At 47.8% G+C, this 25,644-nt stretch overlaps 1 protein-coding gene across 1 annotated transcript in view; it reads right to left on the bottom strand.

The window, feature by feature from the left end:
* LOC117503517 (multidrug resistance-associated protein 9-like) overlaps positions 1-12,865 on the bottom strand; it is a 132,483-nt gene extending 119,618 nt beyond the window's left edge. The window contains exon 1 of the mRNA XM_034162783.1: positions 12,408-12,865. Within this exon, the coding sequence (XP_034018674.1) occupies positions 12,408-12,865 (458 nt within the window). The remainder of the gene's footprint in view (positions 1-12,407) is intronic.
* Between the last annotated feature and the right edge of the window lie 12,779 nt (positions 12,866-25,644).

Genomic DNA, 25,644 nt, shown 5'->3' on the forward strand with positions numbered 1-25,644 from the left:
TGATGCGTGACACATGGAAAACCGGGTGGATCCACAGCGAAGCTGGCAGCTTCAGCTTCACTGCGGCTGGACTGAGGATCTTGAGTTTGGGGAATTTCCAATGTATCTGTCTTTTAATTTCTGGGATTCCACTTGCAGGGGAATGTCTTTTGTGGAAAGCCAAACCTCCTGCCCAGGCTGATACGTAGGGGCCGGGGCACACCGGCGGTCTGCATGGTTCTTGGCCCTCGTCCGTGCTTTGAGCAGGGCAGAGCGGGCGATACGCCACACCCGACGGCACCTTCTCACATGGGCCTGGACCGAGGGCACCCCGACCTCTCCCTCCACTAGCGGGAACAATGGGGGCTGGTACCCCAAACACACCTCAAACGGGGAGAGGCCGGTAGCAGACGATACTTGGCTATTATGAGCGTACAAGATCCAGGCCAGATGGTTACTCCAGGCCGTCGGGTGCGCGGAGGTCACGCAGCGGAGGGCCTGCTCCAGTTCCTGGTTCACTCGCTCTGCCTGTCCATTCGTCTGAGGATGGTACCCGGACGAGAGACTCACGGTGGCCCCCAGTTCCCTGCAGAAACTCCTCCAGACCTGAGAGGAGAACTGAGGACCACGGTGTGAGACAATATCCGATGGAATCCCATGCAGACGCACGACGTGGTGGACCAGGAGTTCTGCAGTCTCCTGGGCCGTCGGGAGCTTCGGGAGGGCCACGAAGTGGGCTGCCTTGGAGAACCGGTCCACTATTGTGAAGATGGTAGTCATGCCCTGGGACGGCGGGAGGCCCGTGACAAAGTCCAGGCCGATGTGAGACCAGGGGCGATGAGGCACGGGCAGAGGCTGGAGGAGGCCTTGGGCCTTGTGGTGGTCGGCTTTGCCCCTGGCACAGGTGGTGCAGGCCTGGACATACTCCCGGACGTCGGCTTCCATAGACGCCCACCAGAAGCGCTGCCGGACCACTGCCACGGTCCTTTACACCCCTGGATGACAGGAGAGCTTGGAACCGTGACAGAAGTCTAGGACCGCAGCCCTGGCCTCTGGTGGGACGTACAATTTGTCCTTCAGACCTGTCCCTGGGTCGGGGCTCCGTGTCAGGGCCTCCCGGATGGTCTTCTCCACATCCCAGGTGAGGGTGGCCATGACAGTGGACTCGGGGATGATGGTTTCCGTCGGGTCTGACAGCTCGGTCTTGACCTCCTCTTCGTGCACCCGGGACAGGGCGTCAGATCGTTGGTTCTTCGTCCCGGGGCGGTAGGTGATCCGAAAGTCAAAACGTCCGAAGAACAGTGACCAGCGGGCTTGCCTGGGGTTCAGACGCCTGGCGGTCCGAATGTACTCCAGGTTCCGATGGTCCATGAAAACCGTAAATGGTACCGATGCTCCCTCCAACAGGTGTCTCCATTCCTCAAGAGCCTCCTTCACCGCAAGAAGTTCCCGATTGCCGACGTCATAGTTCCTTTCAGCCGGGGTCAACCTGCGGGAAAGGTAGGCACATGGATGGAGAACCTTGTCGGACTCCCCGCTCTGGGATAGCACGGCTCCTATCCCTGAGTCAGAGGCGTCCACTTCAACTATAAACTGGCGATTGGGATCGGACTGCACCAGAACTGGTGTAGTCGAGAACCGGCGTTTCAACTCCCTAAACGCGGCTTCACACCGATCCGACCAGGTGAAGGGGACTTTTGTGGAGGTCAGGGCTGTCAGGGGGCTAACTACCTGACTGTAGCCCTTGATGAACCTCCGGTAGAAATTTGCAAAACCGAGGAACTGTTGCAGTTTCCTACGGTTTGTTGGTTGGGGCCAATCTCTCACCGCCGCAACCTTGGCCGGATCAGGGGCGACGGAGTTGGAGGAGATTATGAACCCCAGGAAGGACAAAGAAGTGCGGTGGAACTCGCACTTCTCGCCCTTCACAAACAGCCGGTTCTCCAACAACCGCTGTAGGACCTGACGTACATGCTTGACATGGGTTTCAGGATCCGGAGAAAAGATGAGTATATCGTCTAGATATACGAAGACAAACCGATGCAGGAAGTCCCGCAAGACGTCATTAACCAACGCTTGGAACGTCGCGGGCGCATTGGTGAGGCCGAATGGCATGACCAGGTACTCAAAGTGACCTAACGGGGTGTTAAATGCCGTCTTCCACTCGTCTCCCTCCCGGATCCGAACCAGGTGATAAGCATTCCTAAGATCCAATTTTGTGAAAATTTGGGCTCCATGCAAGGGCGTGAACACTGAATCCAACAGAGGTAACGGGTATCGGTTGCGAACCATGATCTCGTTCAGCCCTCTGTAATCAATGCATGGACGGAGTCCGCCGTCCTTCTTGCCCACAAAAAAGAAACCAGCACCCATCGGGGAGGTGGAGTTCCGAATCAACCCGGCAGCTAACGAGTCCCGGATGTAGGTCTCCATTGATTCGCGTTCTGGACATGAGAGGTTGTACAACCTGCTGGACGGGTACTCAGCGTGTTATGTGTCGGACGCAGCTCGGAGAACCGACCAGCGTTTGAAGGACCCAGTATGAAATAAGCAGAGCACAGTACAAAGGCTAACTGAATTTAATACATAACAGTGAAAATATAATAACAAAAGGTGCGGCCTGGCGTGGTGCGCTCCCAGCAGCGCTAACAGTCCGGAGCCAGAAGCTGTTTCGGACCCAAGGACCCCGCCGACACCCCCCAGGTGGCCGCAACAACCGAGTCTGTGAAAGAAGGAACCATTATGTGAGTCCACACTCTACACACAGAACACTTAAAGGTGTACAAACAGCAAACACTTCCTGGCTTGATTACTGATCAGCTTCCAAACCTGCAGGCATGGAACATCCAGTTCACAAAACTCCACCGCAGTGGAAGCTGATACATGACTAACAAACAGCTCAATACAATAAGGTGTGAGGGACACCACATTTACTGACTGTATAACTGTTAGTCACAAAATCTAACGTACCTCAGGAAGTGTGCTGACGAGCGTGAGACCTCACCCCCTCCTCTTTCACAGACTGTGCATCAAACCTGGACGTTCTCAGCATCCGCTGTTGATGAGATGGCTCCCAAGACGACGATCTCACCCGTCTGGTCACAAGGTCGAGTCTCTGGCAAATACACACTGTGCACTCCAGTCTTAAATGCCAACATGTTCCAATCCATCCAGATGCACCACAGCTGTGAGTCCTGACGAATCGCAGGTGATCAGGGTGAGGTCCTGACAGCCTCAGCAACACAGCCACTCAGTCCCAAACGCAAGCCACCTGGGAGGAAAACCAAAAAACAGAAACAAACCGGCAGCCAGGCCCCCCCAGCCATATAACAGTACCCCACCCTCACGGGAAGCCTCCCGGCGACCACACACACCTGGCCCAGGAGAAACACCCCCCTCCAGGGACCATGGCTGGAAACCGCGTCTGCGTTCATCCTCCAACAGACTGGTTGAACTGGCTGCATCTTTGCCCTTGTTTCTGACAGTCTCTTAGCACAGGTGTGGCCAGGAGTTCTTACACCTGTGCGGTCAGCCTTTATCCAAACATGTGTGATTAGTCATAAAACAAAACAACCAAAACCCCCCCCCCCCCTCCCCAGGGGACCATCCCATCAAACCCCAGGGAAGGGGAGAAAGGAAAAACAACCCAAACCCAAGCCTACAAACAAAAATACTAAAACACCCCCCCCCCCCCCCCCCCAGAGGACCGTTCCATCAAACCCTAGGGAAGGGGAGAAAAGAAAAACAACCCAAACTTGAGCTCACAAACAAAAATGCCAAAATACCCCCCCTCCTCCCCCCAAACGACACGTAGGGACCAACACCCCCCAGAGGGCCACCCGCCAGCTCCAGGAGTAATAACCACGGCCGAGGTCCCTCTGGGATCCAACGTCACCCACGGGGACTACCAGCGCCTCCCAGAGGACCACTCGTCAACCCCAGGAGACGCCTCCCCTCACGACCAATGGACCCAGCCCCGGCCGTCCACGGCTAGATGGACCCAACGCCCTTTCCCCCCCAGAGGACACCACAGTCAAACCCTGAGGGCGGAAACTGGGGGGGGGGAAACAAAAAGACACCCCAAACCCCCCCCTCCCCTCCCGGGTGCAGAGGCTACCTGGGAGACGCCCAGCACAACCTAACTGCACCCCTCCAGCAATGCCGACACTACGGCACACCCGGCTGGAGTCAGAGGAGAAGAGAGGGCATAACAAAAAACAAAGAGAAAAAACAACCCAAGTACCACCCCATCACCCCCCAGGGGACCGTTCCATCTAACCCTGGGGATGTGAAACAAAAAGAAATAACAGAAAAGACAAACAGACCAACACACAGTTGTTTGGGTCCTTTTTTTTTTGTTTTTTTTGTTTTTTTTGTTCTTTGTCAGACAGGCTGCAGGGTCACAACCCCAGACAAATAGTGGACAACAAAAAAATAAAATCCCACACAAAAACACCCACACAAAATGAACTAACACAAAACAAATCAGTGAGTTATACCGTCAAGCTCAACCAAATGGAACACACCTGTTCCTACTCAAGAGCTTGACGGTAACGTGATTCAGTCACCACAAGGGGGAACCAGAGTGCAAAAAATGAAAAAACCCCTTTGGCGACAGAAAAAACAAACGAGCTGCTCTTATGTGCGCAGCTGAGTGCAACACACAACCAAAATGTGCTCAACTAAATAACGCCGGAGCTGATACAACAGACGCAGTAGTTACCTTTGTCCGGGGAAACGGGGCTACGACTGTAACACAGGAAGCCCAGCGACCCGTGCTAACAGAGCTCCGCCGTGCGCGTGAACCCATTGCAAACGCACTCTTGAAGCTCCCGTTTACACCTCTTATCCGGTCGGAGTGTGACGCGAAGCCGTCGCCAGTCACACTCCACCACGACCCACGGATAAGGCACAACACAGGAACACGGCTGCAAGAGAGCACAAATCAGTGTCCAGTAATGGGTTCTCAAACACGCACCTTCCGGGCGGAGAGCCCGCAACTGATCCGGATAACCACTGAACGTCTGCTGCCGCCTTCCCGGCGCGTTACCGTCTCTGCTACCACTGGGTCCATGATGTTTGGCCAGAGACTACTGTTATGTGTCGGACGCAGCTCGGAGAACCGACCAGCGTTTGAAGGACCCAGTATGAAATAAGCAGAGCACGGTACAAAGGCTAACTGAATTTAATACATAACAGTGAAAATATAATAACAAAAGGTGCGGCCTGGCGTGGTGCGCTCCCAGCAGCGCTAACGGTCCGGAGCCAGAAGCTGTTTCGGACCCAAGGACCCCGCCGACACCCCCCAGGTGGCCGCAACAACCGAGTCTGTGAAAGAAGGAACCATTATGTGAGTCCACACTCTACACACAGAACACTTAAAGGTGTACAAACAGCAAACACTTCCTGGCTTGATTACTGATCAGCTTCCAAACCTGCAGGCATGGAACATCCAGTTCACAAAACTCCACCGCACTGGAAGCTGATACATGACTAACAAACAGCTCAATACAATAAGGTGTGAGGGACACCACATTTACTGACTGTATAACTGTTAGTCACAAAATCTAACGTACCTCAGGAAGTGTGCTGACGAGCGTGAGACCTCACCCCCTCCTCTTTCACAGACTGTGCATCAAACCTGGACGTTCTCAGCATCCGCTGTTGATGAGATGGCTCCCAAGACGACGATCTCACCCGTCTGGTCACAAGGTCGAGTCTCTGGCAAATACACACTGTGCACTCCAGTCTTAAATGCCAACATGTTCCAATCCATCCAGATGCACCACAGCTGTGAGTCCTGACGAATCGCAGGTGATCAGGGTGAGGTCCTGACAGCCTCAGCAACACAGCCACTCAGTCCCAAACGCAAGCCACCTGGGAGGAAAACCAAAAAACAGAAACAAACCGGCAGCCAGGCCCCCCCAGCCATATAACACAGTGCCCGGTATCAAATCAATGGCACAATTGTACGGACGGTGCGGGGGCAGCGTGAGTGCCAGATCCTTGCTGAAGACGTCAGCAAGGTCATGGTACTCGGCTGGCACCGCCGCCAGATTGGGGGGAACTAAAACCTCCTCCTTAGCTGTCACACCGGGTGGAACCGAGGATCCTAAACACTCCCGGTGGCAGGTTTCGCTCCACAGAACCACAACCCCAGACGGCCAATCAATCCGGGGATTGTGTTTTAACACCCATGGAAAACCCAAAATCACTCGGGAGGTAGAAGGTGTTACATAAAACACAATCTCCTCCCTGTGATTTACAGACGCAACCAATGTCACTGGCTGTGTCTGGTGTGTGATTAGTGGAAGAAGGGTGCCATCTAGTGCCCGCACCGACAATGGTGACGGTAAGGCCACTAGAGGGAGCCCAACCTCCTTTGCCCATCTGCTATCCAGCAGATTCCCCTCCAACCCCGTGTCCACCAGTGCTGGGGCGTGAAGGGTTAGATCCCCACTCAGGATCGTGACTGGGATACGTGCAGATTTTCGGGGTCTCCCCGCGTGGGTATTGTGACCCACCCTTAGCCCAGTCTCTAAGGACGAGTGCTGCTGTTTTGACCGTTTGGGGCATTCTTTCTGTGTGTGCTCGGTTGAGCTGCAGAGAAAACACTCCCCACGGATCAGCCTCCTTTGTCTCTGATCTGATCGCCTTTTGGCCCTGCTCATTTCCATAGCAACGTCAGCAGGGGGAGCTGTCATCATGTGGAGTGCCCTGGCTGTGGAGCGTGGGGAAGTCGGCTCCCTTTCGGACCCGGGAGGAAGAGGGACGGCTTGTGCCTGACCACGCCCTTCGTCTCTCTCCCGTCAGGTGTTCTGTTAATCGGTTGTCTAACCATATAACCAGGTCGATAAGCCCGCCTAAATCCCGCGGCTCGTCCTTCGCCACCAGGTGCTCCTTAAGGACCAGGGACAGTCCGTTTACAAAGGTGGCACGGAGCGCAACAGCATTCCAGCCGGCTCGCGCTGCCGTGATGCGGAAGTCGACTGCATACTTCGCTGCGCTCCGACACCCCTGTCTTATCGACAGCAGCATGCTTGAAGCGGTCTCGCCTCTATGAGGGTGGTCGAACACCTGTCGGAACTCCCTCACAAACCCAGTGTAAGTCATTAGGAGCCGTGAATTCTGCTCTTAGAGCGCCGTAGCCCAGGCGCGTGCCTCTCCTCGAAGCAAATTTATAACATAAGCCACCCAGCTAGTGTCTGACGCGTACATGACGGGACGCTGTGAAAAGACGAGCCAGCACTGCATCAAGAAGTCCGTGCACGTCTCCACACAGCCTTCGTACGGCTCCGGAGGGCTTATGTATGCTTCAGGGGAAGGTGGGGGGGTTCGTTGAACGACCAGTGGAATGTCTGTTTCTGGCATTCGGTCAGCAGGAGGAGGTGCTGCAGCAGCGCCCTGAGCATGCGCTTCCACCTGGGCGGTGAGAGCCTCCATCCTTCGATTGAGAACAATGCTCTGCTCGGTAACTAAGTCCATCCGAGCAGTAAAAGCGGTTAAGATATGCTGCAGCTCACCTAACACGCCTCCTGCTGGCGCCTGTGCTACCTCGCTCTTCCATTGGCTGTTCAAGCGATGGTTGACGCCCCTCGGGATCCATGACGCTGGCCGAGAAATCCTGTTGTGAAAGTGTAGGAACACGGACCCACAACAGGGGGCGTAAAAGAACGGGCAATGGATAAGCCAAACAGTAACAATTTAATGTTGTAAATTGTGCACAACGGAATACAAACAAGAAGTTTGGAACTACAGTCAATTACACGTTGGGTGACGTGTGGGCAGGCTTGAGGATAGGAGACGCCCGTCCAGAACTGAGCCGGATCCCACACAGCCCTCACCGCCAACGGATCTGAAGAACACCGGAGCCGCCAAGTCCTGAGTCCCCAGGTGGTCACCGTCTCCAGCTGTCAGACCTGGCACTGCTGGCAGAGAACAGAAACAGCATAGGTGAGTGTGAGTACACACACACACAGTAATCCCACAGTCTGTGTTCTTTTGGGAGGGAGCACCTTCACCTCCAGTCACACACACGTGCAGCTCCTGTCTAACCACTTATCTGGTTGGGGTGTGACGCGAAGCCGTCGCTGATCACACCAAACACCAATCCCACAGATAAGGCAACACCACAGGAAAACGGCTGCAAAGAAGTTCAGACTATTAGTCAGTGTTAAATACAGCAGAGAATATTACCTCCAAGGTAGCTGATTTCTCGGCAGGGAGGTGGAGCTGCAGTCCGGCCTTTAAGGTGGTGGTGATGTGGATGAGTGACAACTGGTGCTGATGATGAGTGACAGCTGTCACTCCCGGTTGCTATGACGCCCTCTCGTGCTTGAAGCCCGCACTTCAAGCAGGGCGCCATCTGGTGGTGGTGGGCCAGCAGTACCTCCTCTTCAGCGGCCCACACAACACTATTACTCTGATTTGATTGGCAAAAACAAGCATAACTCCAAGTTCTTGTTCAACAGGGTGGCAACACTTATACATGGACAACCACCTGTAGTTCACTCTACTTTTACAGCACAAGATTTCCTGCATTACTTCAAGAATAAAATAGAAGACATTAGGTTGAGCATATCCGAGCATGCCTAACCCAGCAACAACACCCTACTATTGAGGTGGGTGCCGTTACTGAGGTATTACCTAGATTTACAGAATTTGATAGTATCTCACTAGGCATGCTGACAAAACTTGTAATGTCTACAAAAAGCACAAACTGCTTATTTGATCCTATACCAACAAAACTGTTTAAGGACCTGTGGCCCACTCTTGGGCCAACTGTGCTGGAAATTATTAATCTCATTAACTTCCGGATCTGTTCCTAAATGTTTCAAATTTGCGGTGATTAAATCATTACTTAAGAAATCTAATCTTGACCCTAGTGTGTTGAAAAACTATAGGCTGATATCAAATCTATCATTTTGCTCTAAAATTCTGGAAAAAGTGGTTTCACGGCAGCTTGTGGACTACCTTACCAAGAATAATCTTTTTGAGCCACTGCTGTCTGCTTTTACAAAATATCATTCCACAGAGACGGCTCTCAATAAAGTGGTGAATGATCTTCTGCTTGCAATGGATTCAGACACCACTACAGTTCTGGTGCTGTTAGATCTCAGTGCTGCATTTGATACCGTGGATCATCATATTCTACTAGATAGGCTGAAGAATCATTTTGGGATTACTGGGAATGCCCTTGCTTGGTTGACGTGATACCTGACCTGCTCTTCTCCCTTTATATTGCACTCCTTTGGCACATATTGTGGCATTTCGGGGTTACCTTTGACTGCTATGCTGATGATACTCAGTTATACATGCCGATAACTGCTGGTAATCTCATCCACATGAAATCCTTAGAAGATTGCCTTGCATCAGTGAGAAGCTGGATGTCTTGCAACTTCCTACTTTTAAACTCTGATGAGACTGAAATGATGGTTCTTGGTCCAGTGAGACATCGGCATCAATTTCACCAGTTAATGCTTGGCCTAGGTTTGTGTGTCATACATCACACTGACAATTTGAGGAACCTTGGGGTAATTTTTGATCCTACGTTGTCCTTTGGCCTCCACATTAGAGATATTACGAGGAGTGCTTTCTTCCACCTGCGAAATATAGTGAAGATTCATCCCATCCTGTCTACGGCCGATGCTGAGACCATGATTCATGCATTTATCTCTTCTTGATTGGACTACTGCAATGTTCTATTTTCTGGTTTACCGCAGTCTAGCATTAGGGGTCTCCAATTGCTTCAAAATGCTGCAGCCAGACTTTTGACACGAAGCAGAACGTTTGGCCACATTACACCCATTTTGGGATCTCTTCACTGGCTTCCTGTCCCAGTGAGGTCAGATTTTAAGCTTGTGGCCTATAAAATTCTTCACAGATTGGCACCTCCCTACCTAGCTGACCTAATTAAACCCTACGTACCCGCCCGGGATTTGCGTTCTCAGGTTCTCAGACCTTTCTCTTATTGTGCCTCTGTTCTCTGGAATGATCTCCCTGCATCAATAAAACAGTCAGATTCTGTAGAGACTTTCAAGTAATATATAATTACTGTTAAAAGAAGCCACTTTATTCTGGCAGATATGGTAAGCTAAAACTTTGCTGGAGTGGATAAACCTCATGCAACAGACACCAACACATATAGTAAACCTCTGCCACAGTATTGATTCAGCTTCTGTGCATCATCCTACAGAATCACTTTGACAAATTCATAATAGTTATACAGTTTAAGAGACATGGCTCACCCATTTTTGAATTCTAGTTTTGGAATCCTGTATTTGCTGACAGCGAAGAACCTACAGTAGAGCCGCCAGTGTCAATTCTCAAGTGACTTTATAGCATTATCCATGAAGTAATTGTAAAGTTGGACCTTCACCTTTGTTCAGATCAAGTGCAAACCCAGAGTTCCCCAGGCAGCAGTCATTGAAAATCTGATAAAAATTCAGTTTTATTTCACATGTTAGAGACACTTTCCAACCAGTCTTTCCAACCAAGTCTCGTACAGTTTGTTCTAAATACATACAGCGATTCAAAGCTCTGATAAAGCTGAAATGTTGCAGAATGGTAGAGGTTCTCGTACTGCAGTTAGTAACTCTTTAGTTTAAAATTTAAACAACTTTAAAATTCATTAAAAAGCGTTCATTGACACACTGGAAGCAAACAGAGTCCAGACTCTAACATCTTGGTGCCATTTGAAGAATCTCAGTGCAGTCCTATGTGCATCCATATGTAGGAGTGTCTCGTGTTCCCACATCCCAACTTGTGTCATGTTTGAAGTTGTGCAGGTGTAGTTTTTGTACTTCACGGTGACGCTGTTTGTGTTGCTGCCAGCAGATATGCAAAGTGTGAGTCCAGCCTTTGTTTCAGTACATCTGGATGGTCCAACTCTGCCACCTGGGACAAAAACCAAACAGATTCCCTGTGAGGAAGCAGTTTACCATTTCTGGAATAAGCCCCTCCCACAGTTATGCCAACATCAGCTGTTTAAGGAGATGCACTAGATGTGGGCCTCAACTGGTAAATAGAACTTCGAGAGGTAACTGCAGTCTCTGTACTCTATTAAAAAAAATAATCCAAGACTATATTTGGTGTTCTGGTCTCATTGCTTGGTTAACACCACCAAGAACCATCTCGCTTATGTTCCAAATGTACAGTTGAATGCAAAAGTTTGGGCACCCCTGATAATTTTCCTGATTCTCCTATATAAATCATTGGTTGTCTGGATCAGAAATTTCACTTAAACATATCATATAGCAGACAAACACAGTGATATTTGAGAAGTGAAATGAAGTTTATAGGACTGACAGAAAGTGTGCAGTAATTATTTAAACAAAGTTAGGCAGGTGCATAAATTTGGGTACCCCAACAGAAGAAAATACATCAATACTTAGTAGATCCTCCTTTTGCAGAAATAACAGCCTCTCGCTTCCTATAGCTTGCAATGAGAGTCTGGATTCTGGTTGAAGGTATTTTGGACCATTCTTCTTTACAAAACATCTCAGGTGTGTTGGTTTCCGAGCATGGACAGCCCGCTTAATATCACACCACAGATTTTCAATAATATTCATGTCTGGGAACTGAGATGGCCATTCCAGAACATGTACTTGTTCCTCTGCATGAATGGCTTAGTAGATTTTGAGCAGTGTTTAGAGTCTCTGTTATCAGACCGGGCGGGACCCCGGCACCCGGAGAGGGTGGACCCACAATACAAACTACCAGACCAGGCTGTGGAGTAAAAGTAGTTGTCGTGTTTATTCCAGGCTGAGGTTCGGTACAGAAGTTCACAAAAAATGCGAAAACCAGATTTCCCTAGATGGTTTTAACACAAAATCAGTCCAAACCCAATGAAAGGACTCTACTACCATTTGAGAGGAAATCAATTCCTCCAAGTGGCAATCCTCCCCCAGAGAGAATCCAACTCGTGGAATGATTTAGATCAACATGGGGCACAAGATAAACATACAGTAAGTTTCATGAAATGCAGGCACCAAGCACATCAACGCTTAACCCAAAAATGCAACAAGGATAGACCTCAATAGCATGACTTACTGCAGAAAAGAAATACCACCAGATAATGGGTCAATCTTGAGAACCATGACTCTCAACAAATGTGACATGGAAAATTTGCCCAGGCAAATACAGAACTGTATTTAAATAGAAACATTTAGTAGGGAACCTGTGCAGGGACTCAGCCACTGCAGAAATTGAGTTAATTCCCTCAAGAAGACAATTACTCTCCGGAGAGGACCCAAAGAAAGAAATACGTTTGTAGCTCCTCATAAAACACATGGCAAGTTTTAGCTTAATAAGGAGCATACATGAAAAATGTCTCAGATTCTGACATAGTGCTTTCAAGGATTTTCCACAGCATCACAGGCATGAAGACAGATTTGCATTAACCAGAAGAAAAAGGTCAAGTTACTAACTGATCCACAGTCACAGTGTTCTGAGGTTGCATGCAGGACAGATGCTGGAGCAGGCTGCCAAAACTCTGGGACAGCTGCACTGTGCATGCGGGTACCCCCTCTGGAGCCGCCACTGGTGTATCCACCGCAGAGTGTGCGGAGGTGGAGCTGGCTGACGTCGACGAAGGAGCTGATCCAGGTGACTCGAGCTTTATTGAGAGCGAAGCAGGTGTTGTGGGTGTGGCTTGAGGTGAGAGCTTCAAGAAGGGCTGAGAAAGCAGTTCTGATGATGTCATTGTCATTGTAGAACTCCGTGGAGCATGCTCAAGTGACGCCTCCACCCCCATACGTGCTGAGGTAGAACTGATGACCGTGCTCGTTGTCATGGTACCCACTGAAACTTTGGTCAGTGGAACTGAAGAGAGCAGTGTGGTCTGAATGAGCGGTGAGCATGTTGCTGCCATCTCAACAGGTGCCATTACTGAGTCATTTGTGGAAGAGGCATGGAAATTCCTGATGGGTTGACGGTCAGTTCAGGAGCTGGAAAAGGAACCAGTGGTTCTGGAGAAAGTACCACTGTCAAGACTTCAGGTAACGTTGGAGCATCAGGCTGTTGGGGCACAGAGCTTATCAGAGCCGGCAGCAGCTGAAGGGCCCGCAGCTTCCGTGAAGCTGGTGTAGAAGAATTTTTAGGTCCATATTTGAACTGTGATGAACTATCAAGTGTCCTGATCCGAACTGTATGTCCTCTGGTTGAACTAGCAGGTGTTCAACCCAAAAAAAGGGCTCTATTAGTCATTTAGTCTGTCAGGGGCTTTCCAAGGCCTTTTAGGTGCTTTCCCGCAGGCCGTGTGCAGGGGCCTCAGGCCAGCTGCACGTGTGGCTGAGGCCACGTGCGGAGGGGGCCTCAGGCCAGCTGCACCTGTGGCTGAAGGTCTTTTAAAAAAATCAGTTGTAAATCCTTCATGTTTTAATGGGAGCGTTTGTCACATTGAAATAATGGCCTAACACCTGCTTAGGGTTCACTAGAGGACGCTTCCAATAGAAAACCATGTCTTGGGAATGAAATAAATAAAAAAGTCGAAGGAGGAGCGATGCCCGCGGGTCTCCAATAAATAGACGAGCGCGGTTGTCATATTCAGTCTCTCTAGAGGACTCAGTTTGTCTAAGCTTTGTGTCGAAGGCTTAAATAAACTTAAAAACTCTGTGCATTTTATCTTGCTTAAGGCTGAATTATTCTAAAGTGTTGTGTCATTTTCTAGCATATCACTTGCAATTAGTTTATGTTATCTAAAAGACGGCATCCTGAGAAGACTAAAGACGAGCCGCGACAGAACTTGGCGAGCCAGCTTCAGGAGGGTCCAGGGGCATTCCGGCAGCCTGGGGCAGTCCAGCTCATCCCTCCAGACCGTAAATAACAGTGATCACGACTAAAAGGTAAGCAGAAACCTTTTATAACTTCTGCACGATCTGGAGGAGTGAGTCGGGATTTCCGCCCAAGTTGACAGGTGATATTTTTTAATTGCCTCTTACCCAAAAGAACCTGGACTAAGAAAATTGATAAGAGACTAAAAAAGATAAGATTGAAAATTATCAGGCCTTGTAGATAAAATGCTCAGAAGGTGTGTGTGTTCCCGGGAAAAAGAATGTCTGTGTGAGTGAAAGGTCAGGAATGTTCATGAACTCTGGTGCGGAAAGAGTGCGTGGAGAACTAACCTGGATGCTTGGGGAATAATTGGTGTTGAAATTCGTTACTAACGTGCCGGCTGATAGCATGCGCTGTAGGGGTTAATTTAGGGGAGTATACTGACAAATAGATACAAGGTAATACAAGGTTATTTAAAGAGTTTAACAGAGACTGAAGTGAAATAAGTGAGAAAAAAGAGTTTAACAAGAGAATACGTGCAGAGAAAGCACAAGATAAGCGCCTGAGGGGGCGCAGTAGAAATACCGTACGTGATAAAGAGATTTAAAGAGAAAAGTGCAAAGAAGCACAGCTGACAGTAAGTAAAAGAGCTCAATAAAGGACGTCATTTTTTAAGAAAAGAGAAAAACTATAAAAAAATAATAAAATAAATAGAGAGTTAGTGCAGAATACATGAGAATTAATGAAGCAGAAAATAGTGCAGTAAGGTACCAAATACACGCTTGTGGGGCGTGGGAGAAGAATAAGTAATTAAGTACACAGTAATATGAGTTTTTTATAAGACAAGAAAAAGAGTATTTTCAGTGCAAAGGCACATTAAGCTCACGAGGAGCTCAGTAAGTGAAAAAAAAAAAAGGTAGAAGAAAGTGCAGAAAGGCACAGGATACGCACGCGAGGCGCGGTAAGGCGTAGAAATAAATGAAATATTGTATGCTCAGAAAGGAGCTTGTGAAAATAATATAGTAAGCACAGGATACGCACGCGAGGCGCGGTAAGGCGTAGAAGTAAATGAAATATTGTACGCTCAAAGAGGGCTTGTAAAAAAGTAATATATGAAGTTGCTGACAGCGCCGGAGAAGCTGTCTAACGTGAAGAAGAGATACATGCTTAAACAGAACACATTGGTGTTAAGTGAATAAAAAGGTTGTTTAAAGCCGCGGAGTGAAAAGTGGCAGAAGTCTAGATAGAGATATATAGAAAGTTGTTTTTAATAATTTTTGTGTATAAAGCTTTTGAAGATTGGTGTGTGGGAGAGTGGAGAGTAATCTGTGTAAAGCTGTGAGAATTTGCAGGCTGGCTGACATACAAGATTAATGTGAAAGAGTACGAGGGGGAGGTATTTAGACCCAACAGGAGGACTTGGGAGGTGCATGACAGGCAGAGAGGAAAGTGTGAAACAGAGACAGTGAAGAAAAAGACAGGAGAAGAGTGCTATGTAAATACAGAGAAGGTATATATTATTTCAAAGAGAGAAAACTAATAAACAAATATAGCAGAAAAAGACTAGAAGCAGAAAGTTAAAAAAAATTAGAAGGAAAATAGAAAGTCGGGAGCAAAGACATTAGGAAGTGTTAGGGTTGTAAGAGGATTAAATAAATAAAATTGGTTATAAATCAAAAGAGATAAAGCTTAGATTATAGTGAAAAAGCTGACAGACTGATCAATGCTTGGGACAGTCATTGATGGGAGACTTAAGTGATGATGAAATAATACTCCCAGAACATTACTTGACTGACGGAGACATCGAAACCCAGGGAATCAGGACACATTTTTGGCTGGAAAGGACCTATTTTGACAGGGTAGGAGCAGAACATTGGCAGGACGAACAAGAGATCAATCAGAAATTATGGCAGATTACTAAGGTAATCAATCTGAAGCAAAAGAAAGAACAATTCCCTCTAATTAATTGGGAGCTGCTGATAAGACGTCTGTGGCATCAGGGTTTAACCCCGTGGCTGGAGCTGCTTTGTGCTGACCCTAATAAAGAACTTAGCATACCATTAAATCATTTAGTAACACTACCAACCGATCCAGGTGAAGAACTGTTTCCTAGGTTGACTCTGACTGTGGTCCCAAGGAAGGTTCGGTGGGAAACAGGTAAATTTTCATATTTAGTTAAAGAAAAAGAAGACGGGCATAGCAGTTGGAAATTTAATCCTTTTAAGGGTTTAAAATACAAAACAGGTGTTACAGCCAGCAAGTTATTGGTCTGGATCAGGACAGCCCCTGAGGGACTACCAGAACACCATAGAAACACCTCACATAGCGTTTGTCAGGGTTACATGGGTAACTCTCAAGGTCAAGGTCGGGAAAGTACCCCGCTAGACTTAGTACTAAGAAAATATCCAGGAAAACGCACTAAGGCCAACCAATGTATGAAAAAGTGGCACAAAAGGTCACATGGGGGCAGGCAATGGCCTTTGGAGGGATCATTTGATCCCGTGATGTGTGAAGCAGTTGCGGTAGAAATACAGAAAAAAGAAATTAAAGATCAGCAGAAGAACGTAAAAAACAACAAAAAACGCACTGAAGAAAAAGAAGTTTTGGCCTTGTTCAAGCAGGAAGCACAGAGGCTACAGCAGAAAAGAGAAAAAATGACAGAGGAAAGATCCAAAGAGACTAAAGCCAGTGCACCGAGCTGGGAAGCAGAGCCACCCCCATATAAACGTCATGATATGGGGAAGACAGCTGGACAATTTGTATTAGGAACTCGTGAAGAGGACCAAGGCATGGATGTGGAGGGCAAATTCACACTGACACTAAAAGCTCGAGAGCCACAAGGAGACAGGTCCTCAGTCTGTCAAATGGATCATACAAGGTCTCCAAGTCCGAAAGTAAGTGGTCGCACACCACGACCAGCAGGGGGGGCCACAAATAACAGTGACAGGGAGGCAGACGAGGATAAAGAGAGAGACCTGAAGGCTCCGCCTGCACATCGAGGTCCACTGAAAACCGTCCCCTCCCACCATAAGTCAGCCGACTGGACCTTCACAGGCTATAGAGGCTCCGAAGAGTGGCACAAGAGCTTCTGTGACACACTGGATCTGGCCAGAAGAGATAATGAAGAACTAGCTGAGCAACTTCGGCTAGCGAAGGAAAGAATACAAAGACATAGGGACACCGAGGAAAGAAGAATATTACAACAGTCGACGCCCAATCAAGGGAATCACATTATACAGCCACCCACCCGAAAGATTTCTGGTGAGATCATCATTGAGAGTGCAAAAGAGGCCCGACTCAGGCAAAGACAACGATGTGTAGCCAAAGACATAGCGGCTTTAGAACAGAATATAACCGACTGGATGGACTGCCTGGAACCAGTCAGTCGCACTCGATCTGGAAGACAGTATGGAGCCCCCACAGAAGAAGAGGAGGACGAAGACCTAATATGCCCATTGGTGGTTAGAAATGGTCATCATGTGTATACCCCATGGAGCTGGACAGACATGGTGGGGCTGGCCAACAGACTGCCAGACATCACCCAAGGAGCTGGGAGATGGATAACTGCCTTAGAAGAAGGCACTGCAGGGGTAACCTTGTCTTTAGGTGACATAAAAGCCTTGCTAATGCATGTCATGGGAAAACATGACACTGAAGAATTAGCAGGAAAGGTTGGACTAACACAAATGATGGGCACTAATCAACATGATGAAGTCCCCTTTAATCGCTATAGAAACTCCATGTGGGAAGGACTGAGAAGAAAGTACCCTGAGGTCTTGGATCCCTCTAAATTGGATGATGAGGAGTGGACACCTGAAGAGTGCCCAAAGAAGTTCCTGCACCGATTCCAGAAGAGATGGGCGGAGGAAACAGGAAATGCATGGAACCATTCTCCAGCAACTGAAATCCTGTTTAAAATAACTGTAAAAAAAGCTCTACCAGATGAGGTTCAGAAAGCCCTAGATGGAGTCGTGGGACTATCAAAAATGAATTGGGCTTTATACTCTGAGCATATTTGTCACCATCTTGAAATCTACAAGAAAGAAAAACAAAAAGAAGAAGATGCAGCAAAATCCCTGACGAAAAAATTGGTGCAGATGCAGTTGGGAGAGCTAACCAAAGTCAAGAAAGAAAAAACAAAGACCCAGGCACCAATGATGACCCCTGTTCCTTCTGAGTCGGCAAGCCTAGGCCCTACGGCAAACACTGCTGCCACCATACAGGCACCTGTGGTAACAGCCACACAGAGCCCCCAAGGAGCAGCAGGGAGCACTGCTGCAGGAGAAGTCTCAGCACCAGTGGAGCATCACTATCACTACCATAGCACTGGCACACCCGGAAATGGACCCACCTACAGTCATGGGTGGAGAGGAGAGTCACGGAACTTTCAAGGTCAAAGAGGAGGGTGGCGAAGAGGATCTCGCCAACCTTCATTTGGAAGCAGATTCCAAAACTCAGCTCCCAGGAACAGTCAAGCGGGACCGCCTATGGGACCAACACCCCCAATAGGGGATCAACCCTCTAATGAGTGTTGGAGCTGTGGACAACCTGGACATCGAATGAGAAATTGTCCGGCCCGACCTTGGGTTGGACCCTCTGCCTATTGGCAATAGGGAGGCCTAGAGAAGACAGAGGGGGAAACGGTGGCATTGGCTATTTCGATGATACCTAAGGAAGAGCCAACCGTCACTGTAATATACAAAACAGAGATTTCCCTTTCATGGTGGATACAGGGGCAACATACTCTTGCATAGGGAAAATGGGCGCTCATCTCCCCCTCTCTGGGTCTGTAATTAAGACCATCGGCTTCTCTGGGAAAACTCAAATAATACCTTTTACACGCCCACTTCCTGTAACGATTGCAGGAAAAACAATTGAAGCACCCCTGTTATACTCACAAAATACACCTGTGAATTTGCTGGGAAGAGACATTTTATGTAAGCTACAAACCCAGATAGTGTGTACCCATCAAGGACTGCAAATACACTTTCCCGACGAAGCACTCGCCAACATTATGATGCTTATGGACATGGAAAACAAGGTCCGACCTGTGCAACCCATGGTATACTGGCTGAAGTTACAACCAGAAAATTCAAATCTTCAACTGCAATGGGAAAAATGGAAGCCCTGGGCCGAACAACACTATGAAGCAGTATATACACCTAGTTTACCTTTACATGTCACCCTGATGTTCGATGCCAAACAAGAACAAACTGACTATGCATGCTGCTGGGATGCATTGATGAATCAACGGCTGTTTCACATAACCACCACAGAAATTTATTTAGGCCCCCAAGGGGCCGCAGCTTCTGTCAAGCTAACTTCAGCTGAACAACAATGGTATCAAGTGCCGAATGCCACACCTCATGTGACCCTTTTAGTCTCAGAAAAGTATGAATCCCATGACCTAGGTCCAATGGTAAAGACAGCCTCAGAAGTTGAAGAATGGCAAAACATGGAAAGTCCACAAGTACATCTGTCAAAAGACCAGCAGTTTATACAAATTCATTTAAAAGTAAATGATGAGGCTATAGCTCAAAAAGTGGAGCTCAATCCTAGATCAGAGGGACAGATGGTGTTATCGGCCCAACAAGAGAAATTGTTAGAGCAAATACCACCAGTGGTGTGGTCCAAAAGCAAAACGGATGTAGGACTAGTAAAAACAGCCTTACCAGTAAAAATAAAAGTAAAACCGGGAGCAAAACTGCCTCACCAAAGGCAGTATCCATTAAAACCTCAGGCTATTGAAGGCATAAAACCAGTAATTAAGGGACTAATGGCAGCTGGAGTTTTAATAAAAACTGCAAGCCCATGCAATACTCCTATCTACCCTATCCCTACAAACAATACCAAAGAGTATCGGCTGGTACATGATCTGCGTCCTATCAATGCAATAATAGAAATGGATGCACCTATAGTACCTGATCCGCATACTATACTATCAAGCATCCCTGCTGGAGCAAAATGGTACACAGTAATCGATCTGTGTTCAGCCTATTTCAGTGTGCCTGTGCACCCAGACTCACAACATTTGTTTGCATTCACATTTCTGGGACAACAGCTAACGTATACACGGCTACCTCAGGGACTGAACCTGTCCCCAGCCATCTTTAACGAAGTCCTGGCTGAAGATTTACAACACCTTGACATACCCAGTACATTGGTGCAATATATGGATGATCTCCTTATTGCATCAGAGACTCAAGAACAGTGTGAAAAAGATTCATTAATTGTATTGCATGCATTGGCAGATGGAGGTCATAAAGTAAGTAAGGACAAATTGCAGTTCTGCAAACAACAAGTAGAATACTTGGGAAGACAGTTGTGTGGGACCACGCGATGTATAGCCCCAAGCCAAGTGGAGGCTATAATCAAGGCTCCCAAACCCCAAACAGTGGGACAGATGCTTTCATTCCTTGGGATGGCAGGGTACAGTCGGCCGTGGATTTGTGATTATGCTATAAAAACTGCACCTTTGCGTGCCATGATTAGAGCAGTGGGGCAAACAAGCAATGCAGCTCTCCTCGTCTGGACAGATGAGGCAACGGGAGCTTTTGAGGCCCTAAAAACAGACATGCAATCTGCTCCCGCGTTAGGTAACCCAGATTATGGGAAACCTTTCCATTTGTATGTTACTGAAAAAGCTGGTTATGCTTGTGCTGTACTAATGCAGGAAACAAATGAAGGAAAACTACCATTGGCCTATTATAGTACAAAGCTTGACAACATTGAAACAGGATTGCCACCATGCTATCAGGGTCTAGCAGCAGCTGCCTTTGCATTTCAAAAAGCATCATCCATAATCATGGGACATGCAGTAACGTTGTACACGTCGCATCAGTTACATGCCCTGCTAACCAGTCAACGTTTTGTCTTAACACAAGCTAGACGCACTGGATATGAAGTTGTGTTGTCCGCCCCAGAAATAACAATACAACGTTGTCACACGGTGAATCCCGCCACCAAATTGACCACACCGTTAGATGGTACTCCACATAACTGTGTGGCAGAGACAGAGAAATTTTTGAGAGCCAGAGAACATTTGTATAATCACGCCATAGATGCAGATCTAACCCTGTTCGTGGATGGCTCATGCTTTCGGGATGCCGCGGGATTGCATGCGGGTATGGGGATTGTTAAACTAAACACGGATGGCGAGACCTTTGAATTACTGGAGTCCCAAGGAATTGATCAGCCTTGTTCAGCCCAACTGGCAGAAATCAAAGCCTTAACTATGGCTTGCCAGATAGCTAAAGATCAACGTGTTAATATCTACACAGACTCAGCCTACGCTTATGGCGTATGTCATGTACATGCAAACATTTGGAAACAAAGGGGATTCCTGAGAGCAGATGGCACCCCTGTCACTCATGGAGAAGCGATTTCCCAACTGTTACAAGCTCTCCAATTACCGTCTGAGGTAGCCATCATTAAATGTGCAGGTCATCAAAAGAATAATAACATCATAGCTCAAGGTAACAATCTAGCAGATGACGCAGCGCGCAAAGGAGCACAAGGAGAAAATATGTTTCCCCTGCTAACCATCCAAGATTGTGCCCCGCTGGTTTCACTTGACGCACTGATAGTGGCTCAAAGTAGGGCCAGTGGAGAAGAAAAACGAATGTGGGTTAAACAAGGCGCTATTGAGACACGCAGTCAGGGGCCAGCGGACAAGCTGTGGCGCAGTAGTCATGGACATTTTGTGTTACCCACCAATTTATTACGACATGCAATCATTTGGGCCCACGGACCCGATCATTGTTCGCGAGTCCAAATTATGAACAAACTAAAAGCTGTCTGGTGGTCACCATATATGGCAGCTACAGTGGACCGTTTGTTGAATGAGTGTGAGGTATGTGCACAGTACAATGTCCGGAAATCATTCACAGCCCCTTTAGCCCACATTCCGGTCCCTGATGGGCCATTCAGACATCTTATGATGGATTTCATAGACATGGGAGCTGAAAATCGAGTTAAACGAATGAGATATGTTTTGGTAGTGATATGCAGATTCAGCCGATGGATTGAGGCAGTAGCCTCTGCAAATCAAGACCATAAAACGGTAGCCAAATTCTTGTGCCGAGACGTCTTTCCAAGATTTGGCATTCCAGATACTATCTCATCTGACAACGGTAGGGCTTTTGTAGCCAAGGTTACACAAGAAACATTCAAACAATTGGGTATCAAACAGAAGTTTGGGTGTGTTTATCACCCCCAATCAAATGGGGCGGTGGAACGGGCTAATGGCATTTTAAAGAACAAACTAGCAAAAATCATAGCAGACAGCAATGGCAAACTAACCTGGCTGGATGCGTTGCCGCTTGCTTTATTGTCAATGCGCTCACAAACTAACCGACTAACCCATTTGACACCATTTGAAGCTCTTACAGGTCGGCCGATGCCTATTCCATACCTGAGAGGACCCTACGAAGGACCATCGCTGGAGCAGCTACAAGACGAATGGCATAATTATCTGAGACAGTTAACCCAAATACACAAAACTATCTTTTTGCAGGTCAAAGGTGCTACAGAAGACAGAGAAGCAGTGATTCCACTTGAAAATCAGAGCATCCAGCCTGGTGATCTGGTTTACGTCAAGGTGTTCAAAAAGAAGTGGGACAGGCCCCGCCGAGAAGGTCCTTTCAAAGTTATTCTTGCCTCACGTACAGCAGTCAAAGTAGACGGTAAGGACACTTGGTTTCATTTAAACCACTGCTGTAGGGTTGGTGGCCCAGCGCCCCTGCGGCCTCGGCAAGCTCGTCTTGGCAGGGCCGCCGGGCCAAGGGGGGAAGCAAGAGAAGCCAGAGACCCTACAGCAGCACCGAGGGACGGCCACGCCTCCCTGCAGCCAGAAGAAGCACAGAGGGAAGGCCACGCCTCCCTGCAGCCAGGCGAACACTGGCCAAGGCGCTCACAGAGACTGATTGAACAAAGACGACGCACAGCTTCAGAGAGTAGTGGATCCCTGCCAGATAGAGCAGCGACAGACTCAGATGCAGACTCAGAGACAACTGGAGATGCAGGCCAACAGACAGACAGAAATACAGACCGACAGATAGACAGGCCACAGGAGACATCAGACTCGGACAGCAACTCAGTAGATTTACCGACAGAAGAACCGCAGGAAGTACAACCCAGACAAAGCACAGATACACCACACATCCCTAGTGACAGCTCATCTAGTGACGGCTCACTTAGTAGCACATCTAGTAGCACATCTCAACAGTCATCAGAGCAATGATTAAGGAATTATTCAAGGGATTGACAATACTACTGGTGGTCAGTATGGGAGAAAATAGACATCCAAAACATACAACGGACTGTGCCGTGGCCATGGCCGCAATAGCAGCTAAACAAGGCATTCTAAACACAGGAAAAACATATAATTTGGTATACATTAAATCAAAAGCCTACAAGAACATAGGAATACAGGGAAAGCTGGGGGATTACATATTAGGCGAAGCCATTAGCATCAAATGTGAAGAGGAGGGAACACTCAACATAGAGGTAATTTGTGATAAAAGAGGATGCAGGGAAACCAAGCAAGACGTAACTGTTACAGTACATGAAGCCACAAAATGGGTAAAAATCAAACCAAGGAAAAAGAGGACAATTAGAAGCCTAGAAACAAGCAGTCACTTAGGGAGATGGGATCCCAGTACAGACCTAGCCCGCACACAAGGGTTGAAGACCAATTTATTTTACCAATGGTTGAAATTTTCGGCTAGGCAGATCAGTGAAAAACCTTGCATAGCCTGTCACCGGAAAGGTGTGATACCTCAGGCTAAACCCCTACCTGATATCAACAACTGTTATAGGAGTCCCCAACATAACTCAGACCAAGCAGAATGCTATACACAATGTGTTATGAAAATGGCAGTAGGTGATGAAAAATATGCTGCCGACAGTAAACTTTGTCCAGTGCCCCTAAGTACAGAAGGAACCGTTCCACCTATGATAAAAATAGAGAAAGGGATGATACACCCATTCTGTATAGCTAAAGGCTTAGTAGCACAATACATAAGCGATTGGCAGGTAGGGACGACCCAGCCAAAACACCACATACAGTGTATGCAAAAACAGCATGGAACATTACCGTCTGTCACACCCTGCCAGCAGCAGGCATACAGTGTGAACAAATAGTACCGGCCACAGGGGGGTCTGTAATTGGACTGAATCTCACCCATGCTTCATGGGTATCTACTCCAAATTTAGCTAAGGGAACGGTACCCTTAGCTGACATCTTTTGGATATGCGGACAAAAAAGGAAACTCCTGTCATCGCTGTCCCCGAATTGGAAAGGCCTTTGTGCTCCTGTGATGCTCACAGGAGCAATAACAGTAATTGAAATGCCAAATTCAATACAACCCATGCCACAGAAACTTCGTAAGAAAAGAGGAATAATGACGTTTAAAACAGACTACAACATCACAGTAAGAAACGGGATACCAGAAGGGATACCCCGACAGTTAGAAGCCATAGACAGTAGCAGAGTTAAAGCAGATGAAGATGCGGATAAATGGGGATGGGCATTGGCTCTGTTTGGGGTTACTCCAAAAATCCGTTCTAGGTTCCAGGAGGTGCAGTGGATTAATTACTTGTGGTATAATCAGCAAAGATACCTGAACTGGACATTGGCAGCAGTAGGAGCCTTAACCGAACAACTGCACGCCACCTCGCTAATGACAATGCAAAATAGATTAGCTATCGAGATGATGATGGCTGATGAACAAGGAGTTTGTATTATGATCAAAGCCACCGAATGTTGCACAGCTATTCCCATGCGTACAGGGGAAGACGGAAATTTGACAGAGCTCTTAATCACACTTGAAGAGATGCAACAGGAACTGTTAAGTAACTCCATAGGAGGGAGAAATGAAACTGACGATTCTGGATACATTGTAGGGAATGGAATGAATATTGGCCCACTGTTTTCACTGTTTGGGACTCTAAGGAGAGGGTGGATATCATGGAAAGACTGGTTATACCAGATAGGTGTAATCTTGGCACTAACAGGGGTGGCGGTCTTGCTGGTAATATGTTGTGGTATTCCCTTGATAAAATTTCTGGTCAATAAATTGCTTTCATCCACAGTAGGACAGCTCCCACTGTTAGCCATCCGAGCCCTAGAAGAAAGCACAAACGAAACAGACAGAGAACCAGAATATATGGAAATGGATGAAATACCAATTATCCTCCCCGACAGCCCCCAGCTCCCTAATATTGTGGCGTACACCCCAGATAGGGAGGACTGGGATGGACCGTGCTTGGTGATATTGTAGACGAGGAAGAAGACATGCACGCACATTTACATTCACACACATGCACCCACAAAAATGAGGGATAGGATAGACAATATCTGAAAGAATGACATGGAGCTGTAATAATGAACGTATATGTATATTACTAGGACACAGGAGTATGGCTGAGAGACCAGACTCCCCTGATCAGGGACCTATGCCTGATCTGCCTCTATCAAGTCTGATTGGACTCTCAGAACTGTTTGGAGAAGAGGATATACAGGAGGGATGGTCGAGACATGATTGGTCGCCACAGCCGCCTTCCATCCAGCAGCTAAACCAGTTGGCAACAGAAGGATCTTCATCGTTCCAGCACCTGGCGATGACGGCTTCACAGAATCTGCCTGCAGCAAGAGTCGGCCCGAGGACTCCACCATCACCTGAAGGACCCTTTGGACTCAGGAACACACCCCTTCCGCAGATGCCATGGAGACAGTCACATGTGCCAGTGGCAACGATACCCTCCAGGGGAGGCAGCCAAGGTCGGCCATATGCAGCAACCGCCCGAGTGCATCCTAGACCCAATTCACTGCTAGGACCTGTCCCCAGCTTTCCACCCCCAAGGCAGGAGAGATATTCTGATCAGCCCAGT

Source organism: Thalassophryne amazonica, chromosome 2 (genome assembly GCF_902500255.1).
Source record: "Thalassophryne amazonica chromosome 2, fThaAma1.1, whole genome shotgun sequence".
NCBI classification, from domain to species: Eukaryota; Metazoa; Chordata; class Actinopteri; order Batrachoidiformes; family Batrachoididae; genus Thalassophryne; species Thalassophryne amazonica.